The sequence below is a fragment of the Mycteria americana genome, chromosome 5, assembly GCF_035582795.1.
Source record: "Mycteria americana isolate JAX WOST 10 ecotype Jacksonville Zoo and Gardens chromosome 5, USCA_MyAme_1.0, whole genome shotgun sequence".
NCBI classification, from domain to species: Eukaryota; Metazoa; Chordata; class Aves; order Ciconiiformes; family Ciconiidae; genus Mycteria; species Mycteria americana.
Genome location: NC_134369.1, coordinates 2,920,480 through 2,946,724, shown reverse-complemented (window position 1 = coordinate 2,946,724; position 26,245 = coordinate 2,920,480). Strand labels below are relative to the sequence as shown.

Here is a 26,245-nt window from a genome sequence, read left to right as displayed (position 1 = left end):
CAAAGTAATTTTATCACATAGATTTGTTAACAGCTTCAATATAGGAAGGTTTAACCGTTAGTTCTAGTAGCTGGTATTTTGGAACATTCATTCATGTTGCCATGAATTGTTATTTTCTTCTAAAACCCTCAGGAAAAGGCTTTTAGAATGCAATAAACCAACCATTTACCAGCAGTATCCAACATTACAGAACTGCACCCAGACTCTGACTCCATCAATGCAAAACAGAAGGAAACTCAGTTCTTAAATACATCAGAAATTACATCAGATGAGGTATTAGAATTTAGGAGTTCGCATTTCGTGTATGGCTTTACATGTAAAACTCAGGTCAGGACAGCCATACTCAGAGAAACAAAATTCACAGGGAAACCCAGCTGATCTGTACAAGTTACACTTCAAAGTGCCGGCACCAATTGGTTACACTTTCACTCGCTATTAATTAGACTCCAGAGAAGCCACTGACACTGATAAAATTAATGGCTGAATTTGTTCATTCCCCATTTGTTTTAAAATTACCTTGCTTTGCTTATCATTACTCAATTACGAGGTGAATGAACTAATGAAGAGCACTACTTAACATTTTCATTGATTGAGTCACGTTAGTGCTTTACAGCTGCTGACTTTATAGGTTTAATAATCATTTTCACAAAGCAGCTATTTGGAAACGTTTTCACCAGATGAAGTTCCTAAATAAATTTCCCAAATTTGCTTTAATTTTTAGTTTCAATTTTTATTCTTCTAATTCCCCGTGCAAAATTAAATACAATTAACAGAGAACTTCTTTTTGGTTTCTGCAAAAGGCCTGATGGCCAGACGGCAAACACTAGTGAAGAGTTCTTCCAGGTTTCAGATGGGCTGTGAAGGTTTCATTGCACGCTACTGCTCCTTCCAGCGACGAGGAACGTCTGCACATCTCCCTGCAACCATGCAGTCAAACCTGAATTACCTTACACCAGGAGCCCCTTTGGAATTCCTTCAAAGCCCGAGGCAAACAGCATCCAAGTCCAGGAAGAAGTGTGTAAATCCCCAAAAGATTTCAGACCAAGTGAAGCGAAGCATTAAAATCATGAACTGCAACATGAAAAAAAACCTCTCGGGGCAATACTTACCCAGGAAACGGTGATGATTTGTAAAAGCCTCGTTGTAAATGACATGATCTCACCTTCCACTACATTTATATCAGCTTCTGGAATGGACTTCACAGAATATCTACACGCGTCGAGCCATTTTTGGAAACTTTTTTTCAGTTTGTGCTTATCACAGCGACAGCACAAAGGCCTGGATAAATTAGGGCAGAATTTCTAACATCTCTGGATCCCTTCCCACTCGCTAACTTGCTATGCCTCATGACAGAGGGTTGTTTTCTTCCAAGAAGACAAAAATCCCTCACACGAGGTGAGTAAGACTGGAAGGATTTGTAGGTCCACTGTCGTTGGAAAGCGTTCTGCTTCATTATAACACAATTAGCTAAGAATAGCTCATTATCATTCTGTTAACACCCATCTTCAAGCTGGAAAGGGAAAAGTCTTACCATGTACAGTACTCATGTTTCAACTGTACCTGGTGTTTGTTTGTGTGGCGCAAAGACTGAAAATAGCTGACTTATCTCAGTACTTGGGTGACACTATGGCCGAAAACAGGGACTGAATCAGCAATCAGCCATTCGAAAGAGATGAGCCATTATCATTTTACAAAAAAAGAGACATCAATTATATAGGAATATCTTGGATTTATAAGAAATCCAGACCTTTACTAGGCTAAGAAATACTAAAGAACCATCAAAAGAAGAAAGTTCACAGGATTTACCTACAGTGGTAACTATGGCTGGCAGTATTTCCTATTCCATCTGACAAAAACAACATCAGATACGATTTGGTAAATGTTAACTCTGCAAACGCAAATGCCAACCAATCCCTTTCTTACCTGTCACACGACTGCACAGCAGTCCTCGCGTACAAGAATCCTTGAGCCTTAAGCAGATAATTCACTTCACTAACATCTCTTCAAAGTCAACCTTGTATCTGCCCATCAGTAACACTGATGGCATCCTTCCATTTCCATACTCATTAGGTTTTTCTTTTCCCACAAGATTTTTAGGATTTTAGTCTAGTAAATAGGAAATCAAATGGCTACTCCTTTTTTGTGACTTTATGTCTACCCCTTTAGACTCGTCAGCAAACAACAAACAGGGTGTAAACACGACCTTCCAGCTTCCAGTGGCCACAGTCTTCACAAATAAGCTATATTTTTAATTAGAGAAATAGTTGTGCAGTTTCAGAGAACGTGGATGTATTAATATGCCACACGTAACACTCCATTCCGTGGCTACAGAAACTGAATGCAAATCCTCTGCTTCTCATAGCCTCTTAGTTGAAAATGTACCCATTTATTCATTTGTATCTTGAAGCCCAAACATGTAAAATATGTAAGGTTGTGTCTTTATAAGCTTGAATTTCATGTGTTGAGCAGCTGAGTAACATTTTGCCCCGAAGATATGCAGTAACTGAACCCACCAAGACAAGAAGTGCAAGTGAATTAAAAAAAAAAAAAAATCCAGAAGAAAAGCTACAGAAATTGCACCTTTAAACAACAGTAAAGGACAACAGTATAAGAAGCTGAAGACAATTCTTCCTGTCATCTCAATTCTGGATCTTTACTGAATCTTTAATCATCTGCTTACCTCATTACCATATACATATCTGTGCACCTTGTCAGAGCCATTACAAACTGTATGGCCAAAGAACCTTCTTGAATCTTTTATTTTCAGCCAAAAAAAAAAAAAAATCCAGTAGTTCTTCCTTTATTGCACTCTATAAAACTTCTTGTTATAATCAAGAAGCCAATAAACAGTAATAGCTGAATATTCCTTTAAAATTTATAGTTTAAATCTTAAAATAAAATTTATATAGAAAAGATATCATTTACAACCCATTCAGTAGTAATCAATCATTATGTACTCACAAACAATATTAAATAACTTGTATGCAGCAGTTTCTTTATAGGGCAGAGGGGAATATTTTATCCTTAGCAAATATAATATTCCACTGTTAAAGAGCAATTCAAGTCAACTTTGGAGCAACTGTGATATACACAAATTTCTTTTAAGAAGCTCAAGATTCATGTCGTGTAACAAGAATATATACAACTGTGTCCAGTGCATAGCTTAACAGCAGCATGTGAAAAGTCTATTATCTTGAATTGGCACACCATTACCTACAGGGAAATCATTTACCCAGAAAATGCAGTGTATTCAGAGAACACCAGTGAGGCACAGTAAAACAACAAGATGTAGTGTAACTAGGTATGTGAGGAATAAATAGCGGGATTTTGCTCTGGAGGTCAGCAGCTTAGAACAGTAAAGACTTCGTCCTCGAAGCCATCTTCGGAAGGAAAGGGCTCCTCCTTTCATCTGGTTAGGAAACAAAAAACGTCAAATAAGTAATCATGAATACAAATGAGAAGAAGCTCCACTGCAACTTAGATTTCTGAGGCACCATAAACCTTTTGCCTCTGATGCAGCAATGGATGCCACAGCACAGGCTGTAAGCATAAATGATTTAAAGGCCAAAGAAAACAGCATTAATAAACGGGGAGAGGAATGGATACAAGGTATTTGTGTATTATGTAATTACAAATCCATACTAGAGATTAAAATCCATAATTATACGCACACGCACTTTATTTAATGGCCACATGTGTAATATAAATATGATTACTGACATTTTAATTTGGACATATGTAATGTGCTCTATGGCATGGTTCACACAGCTGCCTGTATTTCACTCACCATCCACAACCAAAACAGAAATAAATTAAGGACATTTTTTCAGTAAAATATAGTTTCGGTATTAGTTTGCTACTTTGAATGGATGCCTCTATGGCCCATCCATCCCCATGATAACTAACACAATAAAAGAGTACTTCACAGTCAGCTTTTCATTCAGAGACAAGGCGGATTAGACAAGTAGCTGCTTCATGCCAGTGTTTACATATAAAGAGGACAAGCCAAAAATCAGTCACTTCCAGTCACTCAGAAGGGAAATCTGCACTCCAAGAATGAATGACAGTTGAAAGAAAGGTATAGCAGAGGGAAAACAGAAAAAAGAAAGGGCTAGCATGAAGAAGATAATGAGCTGTGCCATCTTCAATCTAGTCTGCAACTAGCAGTATACAATATGCACACCACTTTTAAGTAGCTTATAATTCAGGGTTTTTAAAAGCCTGCATTTACTTACCTTTCGCACAATAACATGTTCATTAGGATTGATGATTAAGGCTTCCCTTTCCTCCTCAGTTTCCATCTGAACAGTGTATTCGCTAGGGACAGACCTGTAACTGCTTGCTTCAAGTCTAGAGAAAAATTAAAGGGAGACAATGGAGTACTGAATTATCTGCTCTTTTAAACTACTGAATTCATATAGGAAACAGTATTTTGTATACTTACATTACTGGGGGAAGGCCCCCCCAAAAAGCAGTAAGACTTATTTTATGTTGCCATGTCTTTTTCAGTCTCTATTTGCAGTCTACTCTCAAGGTGTTTCATTTATTCAGAATAATGCCCATCATCACTAGCCGATGGAATAGTCATTTTCAGATTATGGTAGTGATGGACACTTTATGTAGGCAGACGGATAATGATATTTTAAATCTAAACAATGGCTGTACTAAAGCTGTTATATGTGAGATTTTTTTCTAACTTGGAAAAAAAAGAAATACCACTCACTACTGAGTCCAACATCTGAAGCAAGAAATTAAATTAAGAAAAAAAAAAATCCCAAAGCCCATAACATTTTCTTGATCCACAAAGTTAGACCTAGCTTTTTAACACAGTTACACATGCATTTTCATTGCTTCAGGTACTGCGGACTCACAAACAGGTTCTATTATTTGTTTGATGTATTTCTTCTATTATTTGCTCAGCAATCAAACACCCATAGAAAAACCTATCGCTAATCTCACTAAAAATAAAAGGCAAACAAAAAATCTGACACTCCTTTTTTCAGTTCTGTAGTACACTGCGTTTACTCCAGGCACTGTGTAAATTAAAACCTCACCATGCATTTGTCCAAGGGGAAGCAGAAGCGAAAGATGGGTTTGGCTCTGAACATGCATGTTATTTCATACCCACATAAGGGTTTAATGCAGCAATCTGTCACATACTTCAAAAGTATAAGAAAAGAAATATGTTTTACAGACACTTTTATTTCAAAAGGAAAAAACCCCCATGTTTTACAGACAGGAGTCTTTTACCTGTTGCTTCGCTCCTCAGAGAGTCTAAGTGCCTCTTCTGCAGCTTCTCTCCTCCTCTTCTCTTCTGACAGTGTTTCTGTCAGCTGTGAGAGCGCCTGCTGCACTGAATCATATTGTTGTTCAGTCTCTGCAAGCCTATGACAAAATGAAATCTGAAATCAATATTTTACATACTTCAAGAGTTAATTTCTTGTTCTTTTTTATTAAGGAATGTTCTTTTTTGTGAAGACTTAATTATAAGGAGATGCTTTAGATTAGATATTGAAATAAAGTCACCAATAAGTATGTATCTTTACAAAAACAAACCACAAATATTACCAGACAATAATAATTCAAGAATATGACTATGATTCATTTAATCCACTGTAAATCCACTTCTTTCCCTTTTTCCCCAAAATGCCTTAGAGGGATAGAAAAGTATTACTACCACACTTACAACACAGCTGTCAGGAAAACAATATTGCTAATACATGCTCTCAGTCCTGACCTTTTTCGGAGATCATTTAGCTCCATATTGTCTATTTCAACAAGAACCGCAGATCTTTCCTGTGGTGCTCCAGGGGGAACTTCAGCTCTAGTTTCATCCTAGAAAATATTAAAGGGGAAAAAAAGCCAGTCACCATTTTTCTAGTTGCTAAAAATCTTTATTTCAATTAAAGAAGCCATAAGCACCACAAAGCAGTGGAACAAACCACTCTTTGTACCATTTAACCTTTTAATTTCTGGAGCTGTGATTTTCCTAACCTGTTTTCTAACAGAAAGTTGATGAATACTGCCTGTGTGTGCTGCAGGACTTGAAGGATACATGCACACTGCGTAACACAGCAATCTCTAAACAATAAGTGGAAGAAATGCATCTACACACCTACATAGTAATACAGCACTGACCACAGTTTCGTAAGTAATGCAGCTATTTCACTAACAGAATCTGACACAAAATACCTGTGTGGTATCGCACCATGCCATACAGACATGCCAGTTCACACAGAGGTAGCGGAAATATTCTGCACAGGATTGCATTCTTTTTCTCACATTTGTGGACTTTGTTCCAGGCACATAATTTCTACATTATATTTCAAGTCCTCATAATGCCCTCTGACTATCTGGACTAGTTACTGCAGCTCTAGCTGCCTAGGTCACTGCTCTAGCACAACATGCATGGCAGAGCAGAAATTCCAGGATATGCAGTAGGGACTAGGACAAGACATGAGGAAGTTGGGATCACCAGTCAGGGTGGCACTGATTAACTGTTTGGGAGTAATGGCTATATATAAGTAAAGAAGAGGTGATGCTATATATAAGGAAAGAGGAGGTGATGCTGTGAGTCTGAGGTTTACCCTTTTATCCTCTCTCAGATAATCTATGCCTAACAAAGCTTAAACATTGCTAATGGGGATGCTTTAAATTCAGAGCTAGTGAGCTCTAGGCAGTGCGGAAGCACTGGGAACTGTGGTTAAGCAGCCCCATGCTTTGCAATCAATATGTGAAAGAGGTAGAATCCAAATGGTCTGCGAGATAAGAAGCAGGGATTCATTTATTTTGTAGTTTACAGTTCTCCTTGTTTGTGTGTATTTCTGTTTATGGAAAAGTAAGGGCTGCTTTATATGATATTTTGATATTATGATATTTTAGGGTCTTATATTAATTAATCGTTACTGAATATCCAACGCAGTACAGGAAAACTTTTGAAAAATGAAGAGATCACAAAGGAATAAGCTTACAGATGTATATGAGGGGTTGGCAAAGAGTACTGAAATGCTGAATTGGTGATATAGATCTCAGAATCACAGAATCGTATAGGTTGGAAAAGACCTTTAAGATCATCAAGTCCAACCATAAACCTAACACTACCAAGACCACCACTACACCATGTCCCTAAGCACCTCATCCAAATGTCTTTGAAATACCTCCAGGGATGGTGACTCAACCACTTCCCTGGGCAGCCTGGTCCAATGCTTGATAACCCTCTCGGTGAAGAAAAATTTCCTAATATCCAGTCTAAACCTCCCCTGGTGCAACTTGAGGCCATTTCCTCTGGTCCTATCACTTGTTACTTGGGAGAAGAGACCGACCCCCACCTCTCTACAGCCTCCTTTCAGGCAGTTGTAGACAGCGATAAGGTCTCCCCTCAGCCTCCTTTTCTCCAGGCTAAACAATCCCCGTTCCCTCAGCCGCTCCCCATCAGACTTGTGCTCCAGACCCTTCCCCAGCTTCGTTGCCCTTCTCTGGACACGCTCCAGCCCCTCAATGTCTCTCTTGTAGTGAGGGGCCCAAAACTGAACACAGTATTCAAGGTGCGGCCTCACCAGTGGTGAGTACAGGGGCACGATCACTTCCCTACTCCTGCTGGCCACACTATTCCTGATACAAGCCAGGATGCCATTGGCTTTCTTGGCCACCTGGGCACACTGCTGGCTCATATTCAGCCGGCTGTCAACCAACAGCCCCAGGTCCTTCTCTGCCTGGCAGCTTTCCAGCCACTCTTCCCCAAGCCTGTAGCGTTGCATGGGGTTGCCGTGGCCCAAGTGCAGGACCTTGCACTTGGCCTTGTTGAACCTCATACAACTGGCCTCGGCCCATCAATCCAGCCTGTCCAGGTCCCTCTGCAGAGCCTGCCTACCCTCCAGCAGATCAACACTCCCACACAACTTGGTGTCATTGGTGCAAACTTACTGAGGGTGCACTCGATCCCCTCATCCAGATCATTGATAAAGATATTAAACAGAACTGGCCCCAAAACTGAGCCCTGGGGAACACCGCTTGTGACCGGCCGCCAACTGGATTTAACTCCATTCACCACCACTCTTCGGGCCCGGCCATCCAGCCAGTTCTTTACCCAGCGAAAAGTACACCCGTCCAAGCCATGAGCAGGCAGTTTCTCCAGGAGAATGCTGTGGGAAACCATGTCGAAGGCTTTACTGAAGTCTAGATAGACAACATCCACAGCCCTCCCCTCATCTACTAGGTGGGTCACCTTGTCATAGAAGGAGATCAGGTTGGTCAAGCAGGACCTGCCTTTCCTGAACCCATGCTGGCTGGGCTTGATCCCTTGGTTATTCTCTACATGCCATGTGATAGCACTCAGGATGGTCTGCTCCATCAGCTTCCCCGGTACCGAGGTCAGGCTGACAGGCCTCACTTCTGAAAATACTACTCAAACACCTTGCAAAATGATTCATGACTTCTGTGAAAGTATCATTAAAACTTTGCTGATCCAACGATTAGCGATCATCCAATTATCTCTGCCAGCTGTAGACCACTTCAAGATGATATTTCAAAACAAAAAAAGCACGCAGAAACAGCTTCCTTAAATGAAAAGTCAAATAAAAACAGCTTTACAACAATAAAGACAGTCCTCTTCAGCGCATCAGGGCCAGAAAAAGTACTGAATCAGTACAACAAAAAGTATATACTTCATTTTTAGCATGAGAACTGGAAAAGCGTAAGCACAAAAGAAAAAAACATTTCCATGTATTTGTTTACCTGAACAGTGCCTTGGAAAGATGTCACTTGCATGGTCTGATATTCCCTCTCCAGTCTTAAGTAACGATTTTGCAAGTCAGTGTAACGAAGCTGGTTATCCCTCAGAGTCTGCGAAAGAGTCTTCAACTGGGCAGATAAGACAGCATTCTCTTCTGCTGACTGCACAACCTGAAAGAAATTAACATTTAAATAAATAAAAATTAGGAATTATCTTCTCCAGGAAATTACTGCAGATTTGAGACCTGCTGTTGAAAACAACTGAGTCCTAGTTTCAAAATTGCATCAACTTTTTGGCAAGCTCACAGTTTGGTAAGATTTAACTAGCTGTTTTATGAGCAGCGGAAATAACGAAGCCTGAAGATTGATTTCCCCTGTCATCAGTATGCCCAGAAACCAGAAACTCAGGGTTTTAAACCCCAATGCCTTCCTCCCCGTGTTTGCTATAATATCACCACCTGGAAAAAGACAGTCATACTTCTTAGTTGCTACTTCAGGACAATGCATGTAGCCAAATAAGGCTGATAATATAAACATGTTCACCAGGCAGTCCAGGAATGCACAGCAGTCGAGTTTTCATCTTTTCAAAAAACAGACTGTAACTGGGGTCTCCACCCATTACCCAAACACTCATCTTCACTTGTAGGAGCTTGAGATTTCTACACCTGTTTAAAAGTTTGGTTAAAACTTATTAGGTTTATAAAATGTTTGGGTGAAGGAGTGAAAAGAGACACAATGACAGATGAAAGGTAACATAAACCTGATTTGCTTCCAACACCAGGCCACACAAAGACAGATAAGGTTAAGGGAATTTCCAAGAACATTTACAAACTTTTGCTAACAAAACTGAGCACACACACACAGGTGCATGTGGATACACACACACTTCCTGTCTTAACAGCCACAAAAGGGTTCATCAAGAAATTGTAAGTAAACATTTTTGAGGTATTTAAAATTTGGTATGAGATAGCTAAAATCTTGTTCCAGCTAAGACAAACATCTGTTTGTCTATATTGAAAAATATTTTACTTTGAGTAGTTCAGCAGTGCCCCATCAATCTCTTCAGAATGCAGATTCAAATAAATCTCTCTCTGTCAATTAACAAGTCAGGAAAGCCTGACAGAAAGATAATACTGACATTTAGTTTGCAATTTCTAGTATGAGCCAACAGGGTTGTTTTGAACAATCTGAGTTTTAAAGCACTCTAACTTTCAATTACTTGGCCAGTTTGGATCAACTATCTTGGCTGTGCCCCCTCCCAACTTCCCGTGCACCTGGCAGAGCCTGGGAAGCTGAAAAGTCCTTGGCTAGCGCAAACATTACTTAGCAACAACTAAAATATCCCTGTGTTATCAGCACTGTTTTCAGCACAAATCCAAAACATAGCCCCATGCTAGCTGCTATAAAGAAAATTAACTCTATCCCAGCCAAAACCAGCACAACAAGACACTGCAAATTTAGCAATATTCCTATGTTGATACCAGCTCAGATTCACGTGAGCCATGTAGGATCACAGCTGTTGTTCTAAGTTACCTTTGAATTAATCTGCTGAAAATGCAGATCCTTCTGGTGTATCTCCTGAAGACAGCGCTGCAGTTCATTTTGAAGCTGATTCTTCTCAGCTAAGACACGTTTGATTTCCTCTGGCATGTCTGCACTTCCAGCGAGGGAGGCAGTTTCTAAAATCTTAAAAAGTATTAGCATATTCAGGGTAAATGGTATAAGAGTTCTCTAAATAATATACAACTCCAACACTAAATATACATATGGACTACATAATTTCCTTTTCAGAAGATCATTTCCTTCTCACAAGTCAATACCACATTTGCAAGAGACTTTATATTAAAAAAAAGAATCTTCTACTTACTGTTTTCAACCTAAATACTTTAATTAAAAAAACCAAAAAATTATCATGAAAAGGCAACCCAACTTAATTTTTAACTTCCAAATAGTGTGAAGCACAAAAAAAAGGAAAAAAATAGAAAAAGACAGATGAATAGAAAACAGCTTTCAAAAATTATTTTCAAACTAATAATGTATGTTATTCATGACTTGTAGAAGGATAGCTATTTTGTAAATATGAATTTAAAGCTGAAAGTCCATTTTGAAAAAAACACAAAAAAACCCCACCAAAAAATCCCAAACCACCAAACTTTATGACTGATTCACAGCTTTGGTCTTCTGTATCTCTGGCAGGTCAACATTTTGATGTTAATCTCCAATAATGGAGGGAAGTGTGCCATCTCTAATGATTTATGGAATCTATTTTCCTCATGAAAATCATGAAATAAATACTTCTACCACGTAAAATATTCCATAACCCAACAGACATTACTGTTCAATAGCTTTTACTTGTAATTTTAATCACAGAAAATGAACAGCATATGAGACACAAACTTGACCAACTAAAACGTTGTTTTTAATGAAATTAAAAGGAATACGGTTTACTTCTTTTGGCACAGAAAAGGCAAATAAGAATATTATTCTAAAATAACACCTTCCTTGAACCTTCAATGATAGTCTACAACAGTAGACAGCAATTGCCAGACTGGGTCTCAGCTGCTGCCTTTCTAAATCTAGTATTTTGTTCCTAGCAGAAGCCAATGCCAGCTGCTTCAGGGGAAGGGCAAGAACACTTCAATTAGGCACATCTCTCCCTTCTCCCCTCAATTAGGTCCTATTCTCATCTGCAGTAGTTAGAAATTGATTTAGGCTCTGAAGAATGAATTTTATTACATCTTTAAAATTTGACAGCAATAAGTATACAAATTCTGAAAACTGTTGTCAATGTAAACTACCAAGTTCTTTTTTGATCCTCTTAAAAACTGTGTCCCTGAAAATAGGTTGCAGCTATAACATATCTGAAGAAACGTTCACATTACCTGAAAGAGCACATCCTTTTACTGGTTTTGTATTTGTAACCCAATGTCCCCTACTCTGGGTTTACAAGAAGTGAGGGCATAGATTCTCATTTCGCTTACATCCCACAGTACTATTAGGTTGGGTTTGTTCCCCTCTCATTTATTTCTTTCTTAACATAAACAATCCCAATCTTTTCTGAATTTTCTTCTTAGAAGTCTTTCTGTATCACGCTTTCCACCTCCCTCCTCTGAAACTTGCAATGTAACACTTCTGTGAAGTGCAGGTGAAGTGTACTACAAATTATTTACACTCAAGAATTACATTTTCTGTACCACTTTTCCTACCATTTCTTCAACATTCAAATAACTTATTTGATTTAGACTGGTTTTCTAAAAATAAGATATATGCAAGTCATATTGTTTGTCTATCTGTTCCCCCAATAACATTTGCATCAGCTAGCCAATTCTAAAACTGGATTTTAAAAGAAGGTTCATGTCTCAAAAAATTACGATGCTTCCATACTTAGTGTAATAATCACTGAACTAGGGGAGACAGATCCAACTTGATATTACCTATTGAGAGAAAAAGAAATAGCTAGAACACAGCTGTAGTACAGGCTGTCTGGCAGGTGATTAAGTCAATCAGCATGCAAGGACTCAGTGACAATAAATACATTGTTGGCATCCCACAAGTAATAGTACAGCATCCTATTCTCATTTGAACAAGTCTGCTCCCGGAGCAAGTAATGACACTGGTGTTATAATAGTGTGAACAGTAAGAGACTCATGATAGATATGAAATTGGCACATGAAGCCAGAATTATATTCCCACTTACAGACATGTTTCATCTCAGCTACTACATGAGAACAATTCCTCCTTGAGTTGCCTGAAAGTTCCCTATCCTCTTCTTGATTTGAAAGAATTAACTGAGAAACCCGTAAATTGCACTAGTTCTTTTTTCCCTTTCCAGTATGTGCCTCTATTTACCAGCACCGGATCTGCTGTTGAACCATGTCTGAACCTTTTCTTTTAACTTCTTCATATTCTATTCTGGATTTAACTAATCTAAGATAGTAATTTACACGATTACTTAAGTAATCTACCAACATTAGCAACTCAGCAACAAGCAAATACCATCACCTTACAATATAACCACAGCAAACTGTTACTCCTTTTTGACTAAGAATCAATAACCGTTATCGGTTCATAAGCTTCACCTTTTGCTTCATAACCATTTCATTATGAAGGTGCCTTCCATGTTTTTAACCATTAAAATACACCACAACAGCAAGTTTTCTCTGTTATTTTATCAACGTATGAGAAACTCATTATTTTTCTTTGTTTAAAAGAAGTTGATCGATATACCAGACTCCATTAAAAAGTGTTTTTAATAATCGCAACTCATTTGCTTGGAATAGTTGTAACTTGCTGATTTGACCGCAGGCAACACTGATATACGGGTAATGCACTCATCAGCCTTCCATACTTCACTATCATATGCTGTATAGTTCTCATTTGGGAAGCAGGCTGCAAATGTAATACAATAAACTGATGGAATTAGATTCGTGCTTCCTGCTACATTTCATTTGTTTACCTTGACTGGGTAATTGCTGCCAGCAGTGACTGACTTCTTAACAATCATGTCTTCTTGCAGCTTCTGTAGTTCTGCAATCTGTCGGTCTTTCTCAGCAACTGTGACTTGACATTGATTTCGCAGTGCCTGGGACTCTGAGAGGAGGAGGTTGTTTTCCATTCTGAATATAAAATATTAGACTAGATGTTAAACAATAATATACTACATACTAGTGAATGAAAAGGATAAAGCTTTACCCACTGTTATTTCTGAAATAAATAATGGTATTTTTTGAAGTTATATGCAAATATGGAGCACTATATGAACATTCTCAATAAATACTTCAGTTTAAAGACATCTGCTAAAAAAAAAAAAGAAAAAGAAAATAAAGCCTCGAAAGTGATAACATCACATTTGCTTTGTCGGCTTGGAGATGGGAGGAGTTCATTGGCTGTAAAGATGTTAACATCTGTTAACATAGTACATACTTCAGCTACCTAAAAAATAAGGTTGCACAGCAAAGCAGCTCTAGGTCACAGTTGTGTAGAGCACTGCTCAAGATCGCCAGCCTACCCTACTGCAAGTACACAAATTTGAAAAGGAATACCCTAGACTCAGAAGACAAATAAACAAACATGCCACATCTCCAGAAACTGCTGTCATACACAGGCAACATCGCAAAGGGCATAAAAGTAATTTAAATCCGTTTGAATTCAATTTAATATATCTTTTTAAAGTTTGGGGAAAAAAAAGTGGGAAAAGACTATTCATGCTGTTTGCTGGTTAAGTCTACAAGTTAGAATGAGGTCTGAATATTTCATGCTAACTTGCTCACATTTGCAAAGATAAATGTGGGGCTGACCTTTTGCTCTACACCCCCTCCCCAAGAGTTTCTAGTATGAAACAGATATTATCTTAGACAGACTTTAATTAGAGATCTAGAAACTGCACTACGGACAACAAAATGCAGTAGAGGCACTAGGCTACTGCCTTCTGGCCTCAAATTCAAAACAAAATTGTCTTCACTGAACTGATCGTAACATGCTTTCACACTTCAATCATCTGCACAAGCTTAAAAGCCTGAACGAGAACAGCCATCTACAACCAAATCTTGATCTGCCTCCACTGAGTGCCACTTAAAAATGCCTACTGCCTTTTTGGAAGCAGACCTCATGTGGCATTCACAGAATTAGGCTCAAGGTGTCACATTATCCATTTGTCACAGATGATGCAAGGTGTGAACAGTGCTGAAGTGGACTCCTGAATCTACAGAAATAATGCTTACATGTGAAATGAATTTAATTTTCAATATGTAGTTGGGCGAAATATGCAACACCTCAGACATTTTTTAAAAAAACAGAGATTTGGGGGGGGGGAATGTTCAGCCATATCAATCATTACGCTAAGAAGAGAATATAATACCAAGAAATAAGATTCTTAAACTGTAGTTCCATATATCCAAGTCACCGGCAGAACAGAAAATATTCAATTAAGACTGTTTGAAACTTTATATAAACAAAGAGACCATTACATAAAGATACAAGGATAACCGTGAACAAAGACAACTCTGTGGAAGTTGATTTCGCATATTACAGAAATATTCTTATCCTTCTTCCTGCTAAACTATATACAGTTTTGGTTTTGTGCCAGTTTTACGTCAGGTTGTGAAGTCACTGAAGAATTCTAAACAAGAGCCACATGTACTATTTGTTAATTTTAACATTTATACCTTAATCCAGCAAGCTCATTCTGGTATGATGCAATCTCTCTCTCAGTTTCTGCTTGGAAGGCTTTTGTCTGATGCAATGCCTTCTCCAAATCATCAACCTTGGTCTTCAGTTTTGATATTTCAACAGCTGCAAGGCTGGCTCCTTCTTTAGCCTACATTTAACAAACATGATTAGTGAACTGGAATGAAAACTATGGTTGAAGTTTTATTAGTGCTAGGATTCCAATTACAGAATAATGTTTTTTCTCCCATTTGCTCCTGTTTAACGGGATAATTACCTACACCCCCAAAACTGTAAGCACGCCTTCTCTAGTCACACAATGTTTTCTTAGCACTCGCATAATTTACAAAGTTAAACTTCAGAATCCATAATGTGTCTAAGCATTCTCTGCATAAAGAAAAAATTACCAAGTGATGTAGCTAATTAAAACTTACCAATCTTTCCCTATTGTTCTGAGGCATATCCAAATTACTTTTAAAAGAATTTATCTCATTGATGCTGTTACAACCAATGGGAAATGAAGCTATGCCCTGTTTTGTTTCAGAAGTTACCTTCTGATTGCTGAGTTCTTGCAGCAATTTGTCTCGGTCATCCTGAAGACTGGCCATAGCCTTGGAAAACGCTTCAATCTGATGAACATATTTCCCACACTCAGTTGAGAGCCTGCTAACCTCCACCTCTCGACTGACTAACGTCCTACAAAGATTTTCAATTTCATCAGCAATCTGATCAAGTGTAACCTTATCTGCAGCATCAAAAATAGCCCGATTCAGAAGAGAATTGTCTTTGAGCATTCTGATAAGATGTAATTTAAATCCATCCAATTCAGCTTCAAGTTCATCTCCTTTCTTTTTTTCAGTCTTGAGTTCAGACGTGTATTTGCTCTGAAGTACCTTTAAGTCCTCTATTATCCTATCTCTATCATTTTGCAGAGCAGTCATTGCTTTCCCAAAGGCCTCATTTTGGGACCTCAGCTCACTATTTTGAGACTGAACTTCTAATATCATCTTCTCTGCAAAAGCATCGGGTCCATCTCCATGTTCAAGTGGCAAAAGAGTCTTACTGTATACCTCATCCGCATCCTTAGTATTTCTGCCTCTTGATTTCTGGATTTCTTTAATCTTCTTCTGAAGATTTTCTCCATGCTGTTCATCTGATACACTTTCTTTTTTCTGAACGCTATCACTAGTTAGCAGTTTCTCTCCAGATTCAGAAACAAGTTTCTCTTTGTTTAATGATGCAATTAAAGATTCTAAATCGCTTACTTTAGACAGTAATTTTTTATTTTCATGTTCCAAAGATACAGCAGTACCCTTCTGCAGTTCATTGGAAAGTTGCATTTCTTTTATTTGTTTTTGAAGATCATATTTTTCTTGTTCAAGGCTTTTAATACAATCCAATTTCTGCTTAAGTAAGTCTTTCAGCTGATGGTCTTTCAGAGATAAAACTTGGTTAAGATCTTCCCTATATTTTATCAGCTGTGCACTTAGCATTGCATTTTCCGAATGAAGATCATCTATCTGATTGAGAAGTATCCTTAATTCTTGTTTCAAAGCATTATTCTCACTTGCATTGCCAACCATAAGACTGTCCCGCTCATTTAAGACATCTTGGTGAAGATGTTCCAGCTCTTTGTATTTAGAATAAAGATCATCCCGATCATTCTGAAGAGATGACATTGACTTTTTAAAGGCATCTATTTCACTGGCAATTGCAGCCTTATCTTGACCTGCTTTGTCTGCTTTCATCTGGAGATTTCTCAATTCATTTTCCATCCTCTGACAGGCCTCCTCAGATTGTTCTTTCTTTATCTGCAAAGACCTTAACTGAAGTTCATACTCTTTGATTTGTTTTCTATGTTGAGACTGTACCTGAATCAGATAGTCAGAAATTTCATCACCTTTTGAAGAAATGAGTAGGGAAATTTCTTTGTCTTTATTATTTAGCATGATCTTCATTTGCTCAGAAATGGTAATCTGCTTTTGCAATTCAGCATTAATTTTTTCCTTCTCAGCTAGAAGGTGTTGCAATTCTTGTTCCTGTCTTGTAAAATTACTTTCCAGAGCTTTTATCTCCCTTCCTGCACTTTTACTGTTCTCTATGAGATGATTAAGAGAATTATTTTCTTTAAGGAGTGCTTGCAAAGCTTCTTCTTTGGACTGAAGAACACTCTCCAACTCCTGTTGCCTGTTAAAAAAATGGGTATTTTCTTCCTTTATTCTGCAGAGCTCTTCATAGCGTTGTACATCGACAGATTTTTGCCTCAAATACAGTTCATCCTTTGTTTCCTCTACCACAGAATATTTGATATTCAGTTCTTGAATCTGAGTAATTTTGTCTTTCAGTTCATCTTGTAAAGACATTATTCTTTTATTACTGTCTTCTATCTGCTTTTCTTTATTTTGGATGGCCTCTTTAAACTGCATTTCCCAGGTTTTCATTTCAGTGATTACCCTGTCCCGGTCATCCTGAAGAGAGGACATACACTTTGTAAAAGCAGCTAATCGTGCCAAAGCTGCATTCAAATCTGCTTGAAGTTTCTTGTTTTGAGAGTCCTTAATGCTAACTTCCTCTTGCAAACCATGAATCTCACTAATTGCCCTATCTTTTTCTCTCTCAAGGGCACCGTGTCTTTCCTCTAGGTTCAAAAATTCTCTTTTGTGAACCAATTTTAATTGTTGAAGATTAAATTCCAATTCTCTCTCATATTCTCTCTTTTGAATTTGTAGTTCATCTTCTTTCTTCTTAAGTTCTTTTCTCCAATTTAGATTCTCACCTGTAAGCCTGTCCACTTCATTCTTTGACTGATCCAACAGGTTCATCTGTGAAGAAAGCTCTCCCTGGAGATTATATATTTCTTCGTTTGACTTCGCAAGCTTTTCTGACATATTACTTAAGTCCTTTTCAAATTTTTCACTTTTTGACTGTGACATTTTCACAGATCTTTCCAAATCCAGGATCAGCTCCTGAAACTTTATAGAATCCTTTTGCAAATGGTTGATCTCCTGCTGTTTCTCCTTCAAGAGTTCTTGCAATTCTTTTGTTTTGTTTTTACTTCCATTATTATCCCTCTGAGCACTTTTCACCTTCTCCTCAAACATTTTTACAAGATGTAACTGCTGTTCTTCTTTTTCTCTAATCACGTTACATTTTTCTGCCTTTAATTCTTCCAGTTGCTGTAACAGCAAGTTATTCTGTACCTGTGCTGATTTCATTCTATCAGTAAGATGATCAACTTTTTTAACATGATTAAGCAATTCTGTCTCAAGAAATTCTCTTTCATTCTTTACTTTGTAAGAACTTTCTTGTACATTTTCTAATTCTTCCTGTAACAGACATTTATCATCCTCTAAAATCTTAACTTTTTCATTTAGACTAACAATTTCTTGTGTAAGACTTTTACATTCCATGTCCAGCTTTGTTAGACAATGATTTTTATGGTTCAAAGATTTTTCAGTTTCTTTCGCTTTTTCTGAAATTAATTTTCTTTCTTGTTCTAGGACAAGCACATCTTGTTCTTTTTCAGAGAGTTTATCCTTTAACCCATTAATGTCCTTTAACAATGATTCATTCTCATGTAATGCATCATGGATTTTAGATTGCATATCGTTTTGGTACACTTCCATTTGAACTTGGAGCTCTCCCAAAGCTGCTTTAGTTACAGTGATGTTGTTATGAAGGACATCATTTTCATTCTGAATTTTCTCTAAAGCCTGCTTTAAATTTTCAGAAGTTTGTTTCAGCTGCTCATTCTCCTCCATTAGCTGATGATTCTGTTGAGTGAGTTCATGAAGACGATCCTGGTGTTCTTGCATCCTTGCCTCTTGCTCACGGATCTGCCTTTCTGCTTTACTTTGTAATTCATCAACTTCCATTTTCTTGGATTCACCGAGTTGTTTCAGTTGATTCTTAATAAGCTCATTTTCATCAATGAGTTTCTGTAAATGCTTCTCAAGAGCCTCCTTCTCAGATTCACCTTCCCTGAGTCTTTGAATAGCCTCTTGCTTCTCTCTTCTACTGAGATCAATAACTTGCCTCATATCTGCTATTTTACTACTGATATTCTCATACGCCTGAAGAAGTGATTCATACTCCTGCTTTAATTCACTATGTTTAGCCTTCCATCCTGTTAATTCAACTGTCTGAGAATCTTTTAAGGTATTTAGTTGGAAAGAAAAGGCCTCTTTTTCCTGAACTATAGTCTCCATGGTGGATTTAAGACTTTCACATGCCGCGGTGAGGTTTTCGTTTTCAGTCAACAGTCTGGCATTTTCAGAAACAAGGCTCTCCTCTTCAGACAATGGAGAAACAGTACTTGAACTTTGTTTTTCTCTACCAAGCTCTAACAAGTGTTCAAGCATACTTGTCTTGTTCACCAGTTCTTCTCTTTCCAACACCAGCTTATCAATCTGGTCTTTCAGACATTTATTTTCTCTCAGGGCTTCTTTACGCGATATTAAAGCTGCCTGTAATTTTCTTTGAAGGCGCTCTTTGGACTTCTCTTCTGCTGTAGTTCTTTGCTCTTGTGGTTTAGAATCATTTACATTTGCAGTTTTTGCCAGCGGCTCTTCAATCATTTGCGTTTGTTTCTGGATTTGACATTCTGAAGCTTCTCTCAGTTTAGTCTTCCCGGAGTAATCAGTCTCTGATAGCTGAAAAGAGGTGCCTTCACCTTGTAACTTTCCTTGAAGGGAATTACTTTCCGAACAAAACTCTCCCAATTCTTTTTCAGTATCATTTTCTTCCTTAAGCTCTTTGCATGACACCACAGGTCTACTCATCTCAGCCTTCTCACGTAGCATACATAGCTCTATCAGAAGTTTTTTGTTTTCTTCACTGAAATGTTTTACCCCCTTTTTCATATTAATTAGTTCCAAATTGGACTTTTCTAAACAACTGAGAAGTTTCTCTTTTTCACTCTTCATTTCTTCAAATGCTGTTTTGTAATGGTGGGCTTCTTCTTGGCCCTCCTTTATAGCTTCATTTAATAATGCCTTTTCCAGATCAAGTTTATATTTGAAATCCGTAAGTGAACAACGCAATGCTTCTATTTCCTCATTCTTTTCTGCAACCTCCTTCTTAGCTTCAATGCTCAATCTCTGCAGTTTCTCCTGGTTCATCTTGTAATCCTCTTCGCTTTTTTTAATAAGTGCTTCTTTCTCGTTATTCACACGTTCAAGCGCTGTCTTAACATTTATAGCTTCAGCCTCATATGCTTTCAGCTTTTTCTGTAGCTGCTTTACGTCCTCCAACAAGCTGCCCTTACGTTGCTCCTGGTACTGCTCCTGCTGTCTCAAAGAGTTTAAGTTGACTGTTTCTTCTCTTTCATCACCAAATTCAACTGATATTTTTCTCAACTCTTTCTTTAACATTTCTGTTTCCTCCTGAAGTTTTGCATAATTACTTCTTAGTTCTTTTAACTCAGCATCTTTACTTGCCACTGAAGTGATCATGTTTGACTCTTTTAAGGATGCAACCTGGACCTTGCTTCTCAGTTTGGCTGATTCTAAATTCCCTAGCTCAGCTGCTTCTTCTCCCAGGACTGCCTTAGGCGAAGCCAGCTCTTTCCCTAGAGGGTACTCTTCTAACTGATTAAAGTCAAGTTCTTTACATTTTGTTTGAAGAACTTCCCAGAGTGCTTTATGTTCTTGTTTGAGTTGCTCAAGGCGGTTTTTTTGTTCATCAAAATCTGCAGCAAGTTTAGTGTGCTCTTCCCTTTCTTTCTGCATTTTTTTCGTATCTTCTTTCCTGACCAAAAGCTCCCTCTGTAAGGCTTCTTTTTCTTTTTTTAATTGACTTATGACATTAATGTCATTGTTGGGGTCCAGACACTTCTTCGTGTCCCCAGCACTTAAACCAGGCTCTTCTGAACTGGAATTTTTCAACAATTCTTCCTTCTTCTTAACTTCAGACTTCACCTTTTCAAGAGCTAAGAGCAGCTGAGAACGTTCCTCTTCATATGCACTTGCTTTTTCATCAAGCATAGACTGCATATGAGCAAGCATGTGGTCCTTTTCCTCTAAAGATTTTAGGTTCTGCTCACATATATTTTGTTTTTCAGAAATGACATCATTTAGTTGTGCAATATTGCCCTGAAGTTCCTCTAAATAAGAAGCTTTTGAAGACAAAATTTCAGTCAAATCACCTATTTTGGCATCTTTTTCTAAAAGTTCTTGCTTCAAAGTTCCAAGATGAGACTCAAAATCTTTATTTTGTACTTCAACTTGTTTCAGCTTGTCTGTTAACTCATTAACTTTCTTCAACAGCTCCTCTGCTTTTTTTTGCTCTTTTTCTATTTCTTCCTGTCCACTTTTTTCTAGTTTTCCAACTTTTTGCATTAGATCTCTTCTTATTATCAATGCTGCTTGAAGTTTCTTTTTCAGATTCTCTTTTTCCTTGCCCATTTTCTCAAGATTAAACTGCATCTCCTCTTTTTCATTCATTAAATCTTTAAGCGCAGCTTCTCTACTGCTTAACGTAGCCTGACTATGTTCCAGTTCTTTCTTACAATCCTCAAGTTCCTGCAATACTCGGTTTAGCTCTCCTATAGAATTATTATTAACAGCTTCAAGGTCTTGCAGTTTGGTATTTAATGTATTTCTCTCTTCAGAAAAATTCAGCATTTCATTAGACAATGATTCCATGATCTGGGTAACAGAACAGTCCTTTTCTTTCAGTTGCTGGCTTAGACCAGAAATTAAATCCTTCTGCTGATTTAGCTGGGAAGTTAAGTTTTCTATGAGCTGATCTTTTTTACCCATTTCTTCAAGGAGACTTGCTACTTTTTTACCTTCAACGTGCAGTTTTTCTTGACTGGTTCTTACTATTTCTTCTGATTTATTTATCTTGTCTTGAAGAAATTCAACCTGCTTATTTATTTCTGCAAAAGACTCTTCCCTTTCTTGCAAGAGAGACTGCTGTTTACATAATGCTTCCTTGACTGTGGCCATTTCTTCTGACAGACATTCAATTTCAGATTTATATTTGCCCTTCATCTTTTCAATATCATTCTGCAGCAACTCCTTCTGCTTCTCAAGTGACTGCATACTTTTTAATTCATCTTTCATGGTGTTTATTTCTTTCTGTTTTTCTAAAAGCACCAGTTGCAATTGTTCTCTTTCTGTTTCTTTACTCAAAATAGTGGTTATCAGAGTGGCGAATTTTTCCAACTGCATTTTACTATCAGTTAGCTGCAGTTCAGAATCGGAAGTCTGTGCCTTCTCTTCTTTACATAAAAGCCTACTACTAAGTAATGGAGATAAGCTTTGAGTTAATTCCTCTTTTATAACATCCAGCTCTTGCTGCAAAGACTGGATTTTGCTATCCTTTGATTTTATTTCACTTTCTAAACTGCTCAATTGCTCAGTAAGATTACTATTTTGCAAAGTTGCCCTATCAAGTTCTGTCACCCATCTGTTTTCTGACTCAAGTAGACTTTGTTCTAGAGTTTCAAATTTAAGTTCTAATTTAGAAAGTTCTTCACCCTTCACACTAACCTGCATCTGTAACTTCTCTTTTTCAGTCTTCATCTGCAGTTTAACAGTATCTATCTGCATTCTTGAATAATTCTCACTGGTTTCTAGTTTTTCATTTATTTCTCGGAGCTCTTCCAATTCCTTTTGCAAATGATTTTGAGATGTAGTAAGTTGTGCATTTTCAGCCATCAGTTTATCAGCATCTTCTTGCAACCGATTTTTGTCTTTCTCTAAAGACTCTACCTGGCACTGCAGACTACCTAGTAAAAGCGCATTGTCATGGCAGTCTTGAGAGGATTTGGAATTTACATTGTTCAACTCTAACTTCAAACATGCTATGTTATCTGCCTGTTCAGCGCACTTCACACGCAGAGACTCCATAGCCAATTCTTTTTGCTGTAGTTGTTCTTCCCATGTACTTATTTGGTCTAGTGCTTTTTGGTGTTTGTTTCTAAGAGAGTCAAGTTCAATTGTCAAAGAATCAATTTTCTTCTGATTAATATCAAGCTTCTCGTTCTTTTCCTGAAATTCCTCAGTAAGGTTTTTCATGGCTGTACCACTTTTCTCCAATTTTTCTCTGAGAACCTCAATCTCTCTAGAAAGAACCTTAACGTTGCTATCTGCCAACTGTATATTGCTATCTTTCTCCTTCAAAGAATTAAGCAGTCCAGCAATAACTTCTTCTTTTTTCCCAAGAGCTGCATTCAGCTCAGTTCTTAGTTCATACTGTGCTTCAATTTTCTCCTGAAGAGATAAAAAGGCATTTTCTCTCTCATGGAGTAGTTCTTTAGATTTCTGTAGTTCTTGTGTTAGTTCATGCACCTGACTTTTGAGCTGAGAAATTGAATCTGTCTTTTCTTCATCTTTCCTTGCTTTCTCCTTCAGAGTTTTGAGGAGACTTTTGTTTTCCATAAGAGATGACTCCTTTTCTGATAAGGACTGGTCCATGTCAGTTATTACATTCTGCTGATGTTGTATTTCTTTCTGTAAATTCACCTTCACTTCCTCCAGCTCTACCACCTGTTTCTTTAAGACCTCACATTCATTCTCTTTCTCTTGAAGTTGCATCTTTAAATTCTCACTAGATAATGAAATATTGTTGATGGTTAATTCTTTTTCTGAAACAAGTACTTTTAATTGTTCTGCTTCAGAGGCTAAAAGCTCCAACCGTTTCTGCTGCAAAACAGAAGATTCCTGTACCTCAGAAAGCTGTGCTTTTAAACTGATGTATTCATCTAACTTTTGTTTTAAAGTTTCATCCTTCTGTATAATTGAATCATTCAACTGGGATGATTTTTCTGTCACATTTCTAAGCTGACATTGAAGGTCAGAAATAACCTCCATATTCTCAGACAGTTGAACCCTAAGTACATCAGACTCTTCAGATTTATCTTTTAATAACTTTAATTCTTGGGCTTGCCTCTTAAGTTCGTTTTCTTTTTCCTGCATTGCGTGTCTAAGCTGGCTGGTTTCAAAAACTAGGGCTTGTATTTGGTTTTGCAGATCTGAAATTATTTGCATATATTGCCCTTCTCCTGCCATTTTACTATCTTTCATTTGCTGAATCAAAGCCTCCTTTTCAGAAAGGAGAGTTTCTTTTCCTTCAAAGGCAATTTTTAGGTTTTCTTTTTCAATCAAGAGGCCATCAATTTGGTCCTTCAGAGCTAAAATATTATGACTTTGTTGGGACAAGTGTGAAGTTAAAGCAGCTACTTCGTCTGACTTTTTCATTACCGTAACATTAACTGTTTCAATGTCTACTTTCAATTTTTCATTTTCTAGAGCTGCTGTATGTGCTTGTTGCCTTGCCGAAGTAATTTCAGACTGTTGCTGCACCAACTGTGACTGAAGAACCTCACATTCACGAGACTTCTCGCTCAATAAGCTTGAAAAGTTCTCCTTTTCATGCTTAAGCACATCCAATTCTTTGATTAATAGCTGTAGCTGATTACTTAACACTGTACTTTCTTCCATTTTTTCAGAAACTTGCCTATGAAACTTCTCAAGTTCTGAACCCTGACTTTTTACAGTCAGGTCTCTTTCCTCTACCAACTGAGATAACTTTGTTTTTTCATCTTTAAGATTTTTAATTTCCTCCTGCAACTCTGCAATACAAAACTTACTCTCTTCCATTGCCTTACGTAATGAATCATTTTGAAGGATTTTCTCTTCTAGAGACCTGCTCGCAGCTTCAAAATCTGAAGTGATGCTTCCAATTTGTTCTTCCAGTAGTAAATTCTTTTCCTTACTATGGCTGAGCTCTTGGATTAGGCTACTGCATTCAGACAACTTATTATTTAACATTTCTTCTTTCTTTATTTCTTTGTCTCTAGTATCCTTCAGCTGAATGAGAAGTGATTGCATTTGTTCATGCAACTGTTGTGTCTGTTCCTTGGTTTCAAACAACTGATCAGCTAGCACATTACATTCCTTTGTTTTCTCCTGCAGCTGTTCTGCAACTGAATTTTCTTTTTGCTTGGCAAGTATTGAAAGTTGTTCAATCTCTTTTGCCAGAGTGTTTTTATCACAATTTAGTACTGAAAGAGTTTTTTCGTACTCAGCAGTGCTAACGGATAACTTATTCTCTATTTCTGCCACAGCCTGGATTTTCTTTAACAAATCACACTCTTTTACATCCAGGAGTTTGGACAAATTCTCATTTTCACTGATTAGCTGTTCCTTCTCTTTTTCTACCACATCTATACTTTTTTTCAGATATTCATTTTCTTTTATTTGCTCTGCCAATTTTTCTTCTTTGCCTTCAAGATCTGCCTGCAATTGCTTATTAGCTGAAGCTTTCTCCCGTGTCTCTATTTCCATCTTGTTAATTTGTTTATGTATTTCATTTAATTGGTTATTAAGTTCTTTGCAACATGTCTCTTTGGCTTTCAGATCTCCAGTTAATTTAAGTTTAGTCTCTTCATTTCGCTGCTCCAAAACTCCAAGCTTCTGCTCTAATGAAATAATGAACTCTTGTTTCTCTTGTAATTCTTTTTTAATTGTTTCTTGATGTTCAGTATGTTCTATAAGCTTCCTAGATAACTCAGCCAACTCTTCATCTTTTTTAGCATTTTCCAAAACCAGTTTGTTGTATGAATCTTTAATTGATTTTAACTCATTTTCAAGTGTCTGTGCTTTACTCTCTTTCTCTTCAAGCAAATTGTTCCATTTTTCCTTTAGAGTATTGTTTTCCTCAAGCTGAGTTTTCAGATATTCAGTTTCTTTTCTTTGTTTGTCCTCAGTTTCTTGTAGCTTTTCGGATGATTTACTAATTTGTTCTTTCAGCAAAGTAATTTGTGACTCACACTCTGCAAGTTTGTTATGGTATGCGACATTGTTGGCTTTGATTTCAGAACGGAGATCCTTAATTGTAATGCTGTTCTCACTGCTTTGTCTTATTAGTTCCTCATTTTCTTTGGTTTTAGCTTCATTCTCAGCTCTAACTCTTTCTAGCTCTAGTCTCATTGTATTACTTTGCTCAGAAAGGACAGATATCTTCACGCTTGCATCTCTTACATCAGCTGTTTGTACTTCTTTCAGTAAATGAGTTTCTCTTTCAGCCTTTGATAAAGCCTCTTCCATCCCTCGTATTTCTTCCTCTTTGCATTGCACTTGACGCTTCAGAATGATAACCTGTTCAGAATATTCTGTCATATTCAAAGACAGGACAGACATCTCCCTGTCTTTTTCTGCCAGTGCTTCTTTAAGATTATCAATTTCTCTTTCACGTTTCTGGAGATCTTGAATAAGTTGAGATCTTTCCTCTAAATGGCTTGTATTCAATTTGTCAAGCTCTTCATTTGTCTGGTCCAGATCCAGCTGCATCGACTCTACCACACCATCTTGTTTCAAAGTCTAAACATCAAGAAAATAAT

General features: G+C 37.5%; 1 protein-coding gene across 5 annotated transcripts in view; it reads right to left on the bottom strand.

The window, feature by feature from the left end:
• Positions 1–2,861: 2,861 nt before the first annotated feature.
• The window catches only part of LOC142410078 (uncharacterized), a 47,670-nt gene continuing 24,286 nt past the window's right edge, over positions 2,862–26,245 (bottom strand). For all 5 annotated transcript variants that reach the window (XM_075501967.1, XM_075501969.1, XM_075501970.1 and 2 more), the window contains exons 21-29: positions 15,447–26,225; positions 14,895–15,046; positions 13,187–13,346; positions 10,264–10,416; positions 8,734–8,901; positions 5,738–5,835; positions 5,251–5,385; positions 4,236–4,350; positions 2,862–3,409 (exon numbers count right to left, since the gene is read on the bottom strand). In XM_075501967.1, coding sequence (XP_075358082.1) covers positions 3,251–3,409; positions 4,236–4,350; positions 5,251–5,385; positions 5,738–5,835; positions 8,734–8,901; positions 10,264–10,416; positions 13,187–13,346; positions 14,895–15,046; positions 15,447–26,225 — 11,919 coding nt within the window. In that variant the 3' untranslated portion in view covers positions 2,862–3,250. The remainder of the gene's footprint in view (positions 3,410–4,235; positions 4,351–5,250; positions 5,386–5,737; positions 5,836–8,733; positions 8,902–10,263; positions 10,417–13,186; positions 13,347–14,894; positions 15,047–15,446; positions 26,226–26,245) is intronic.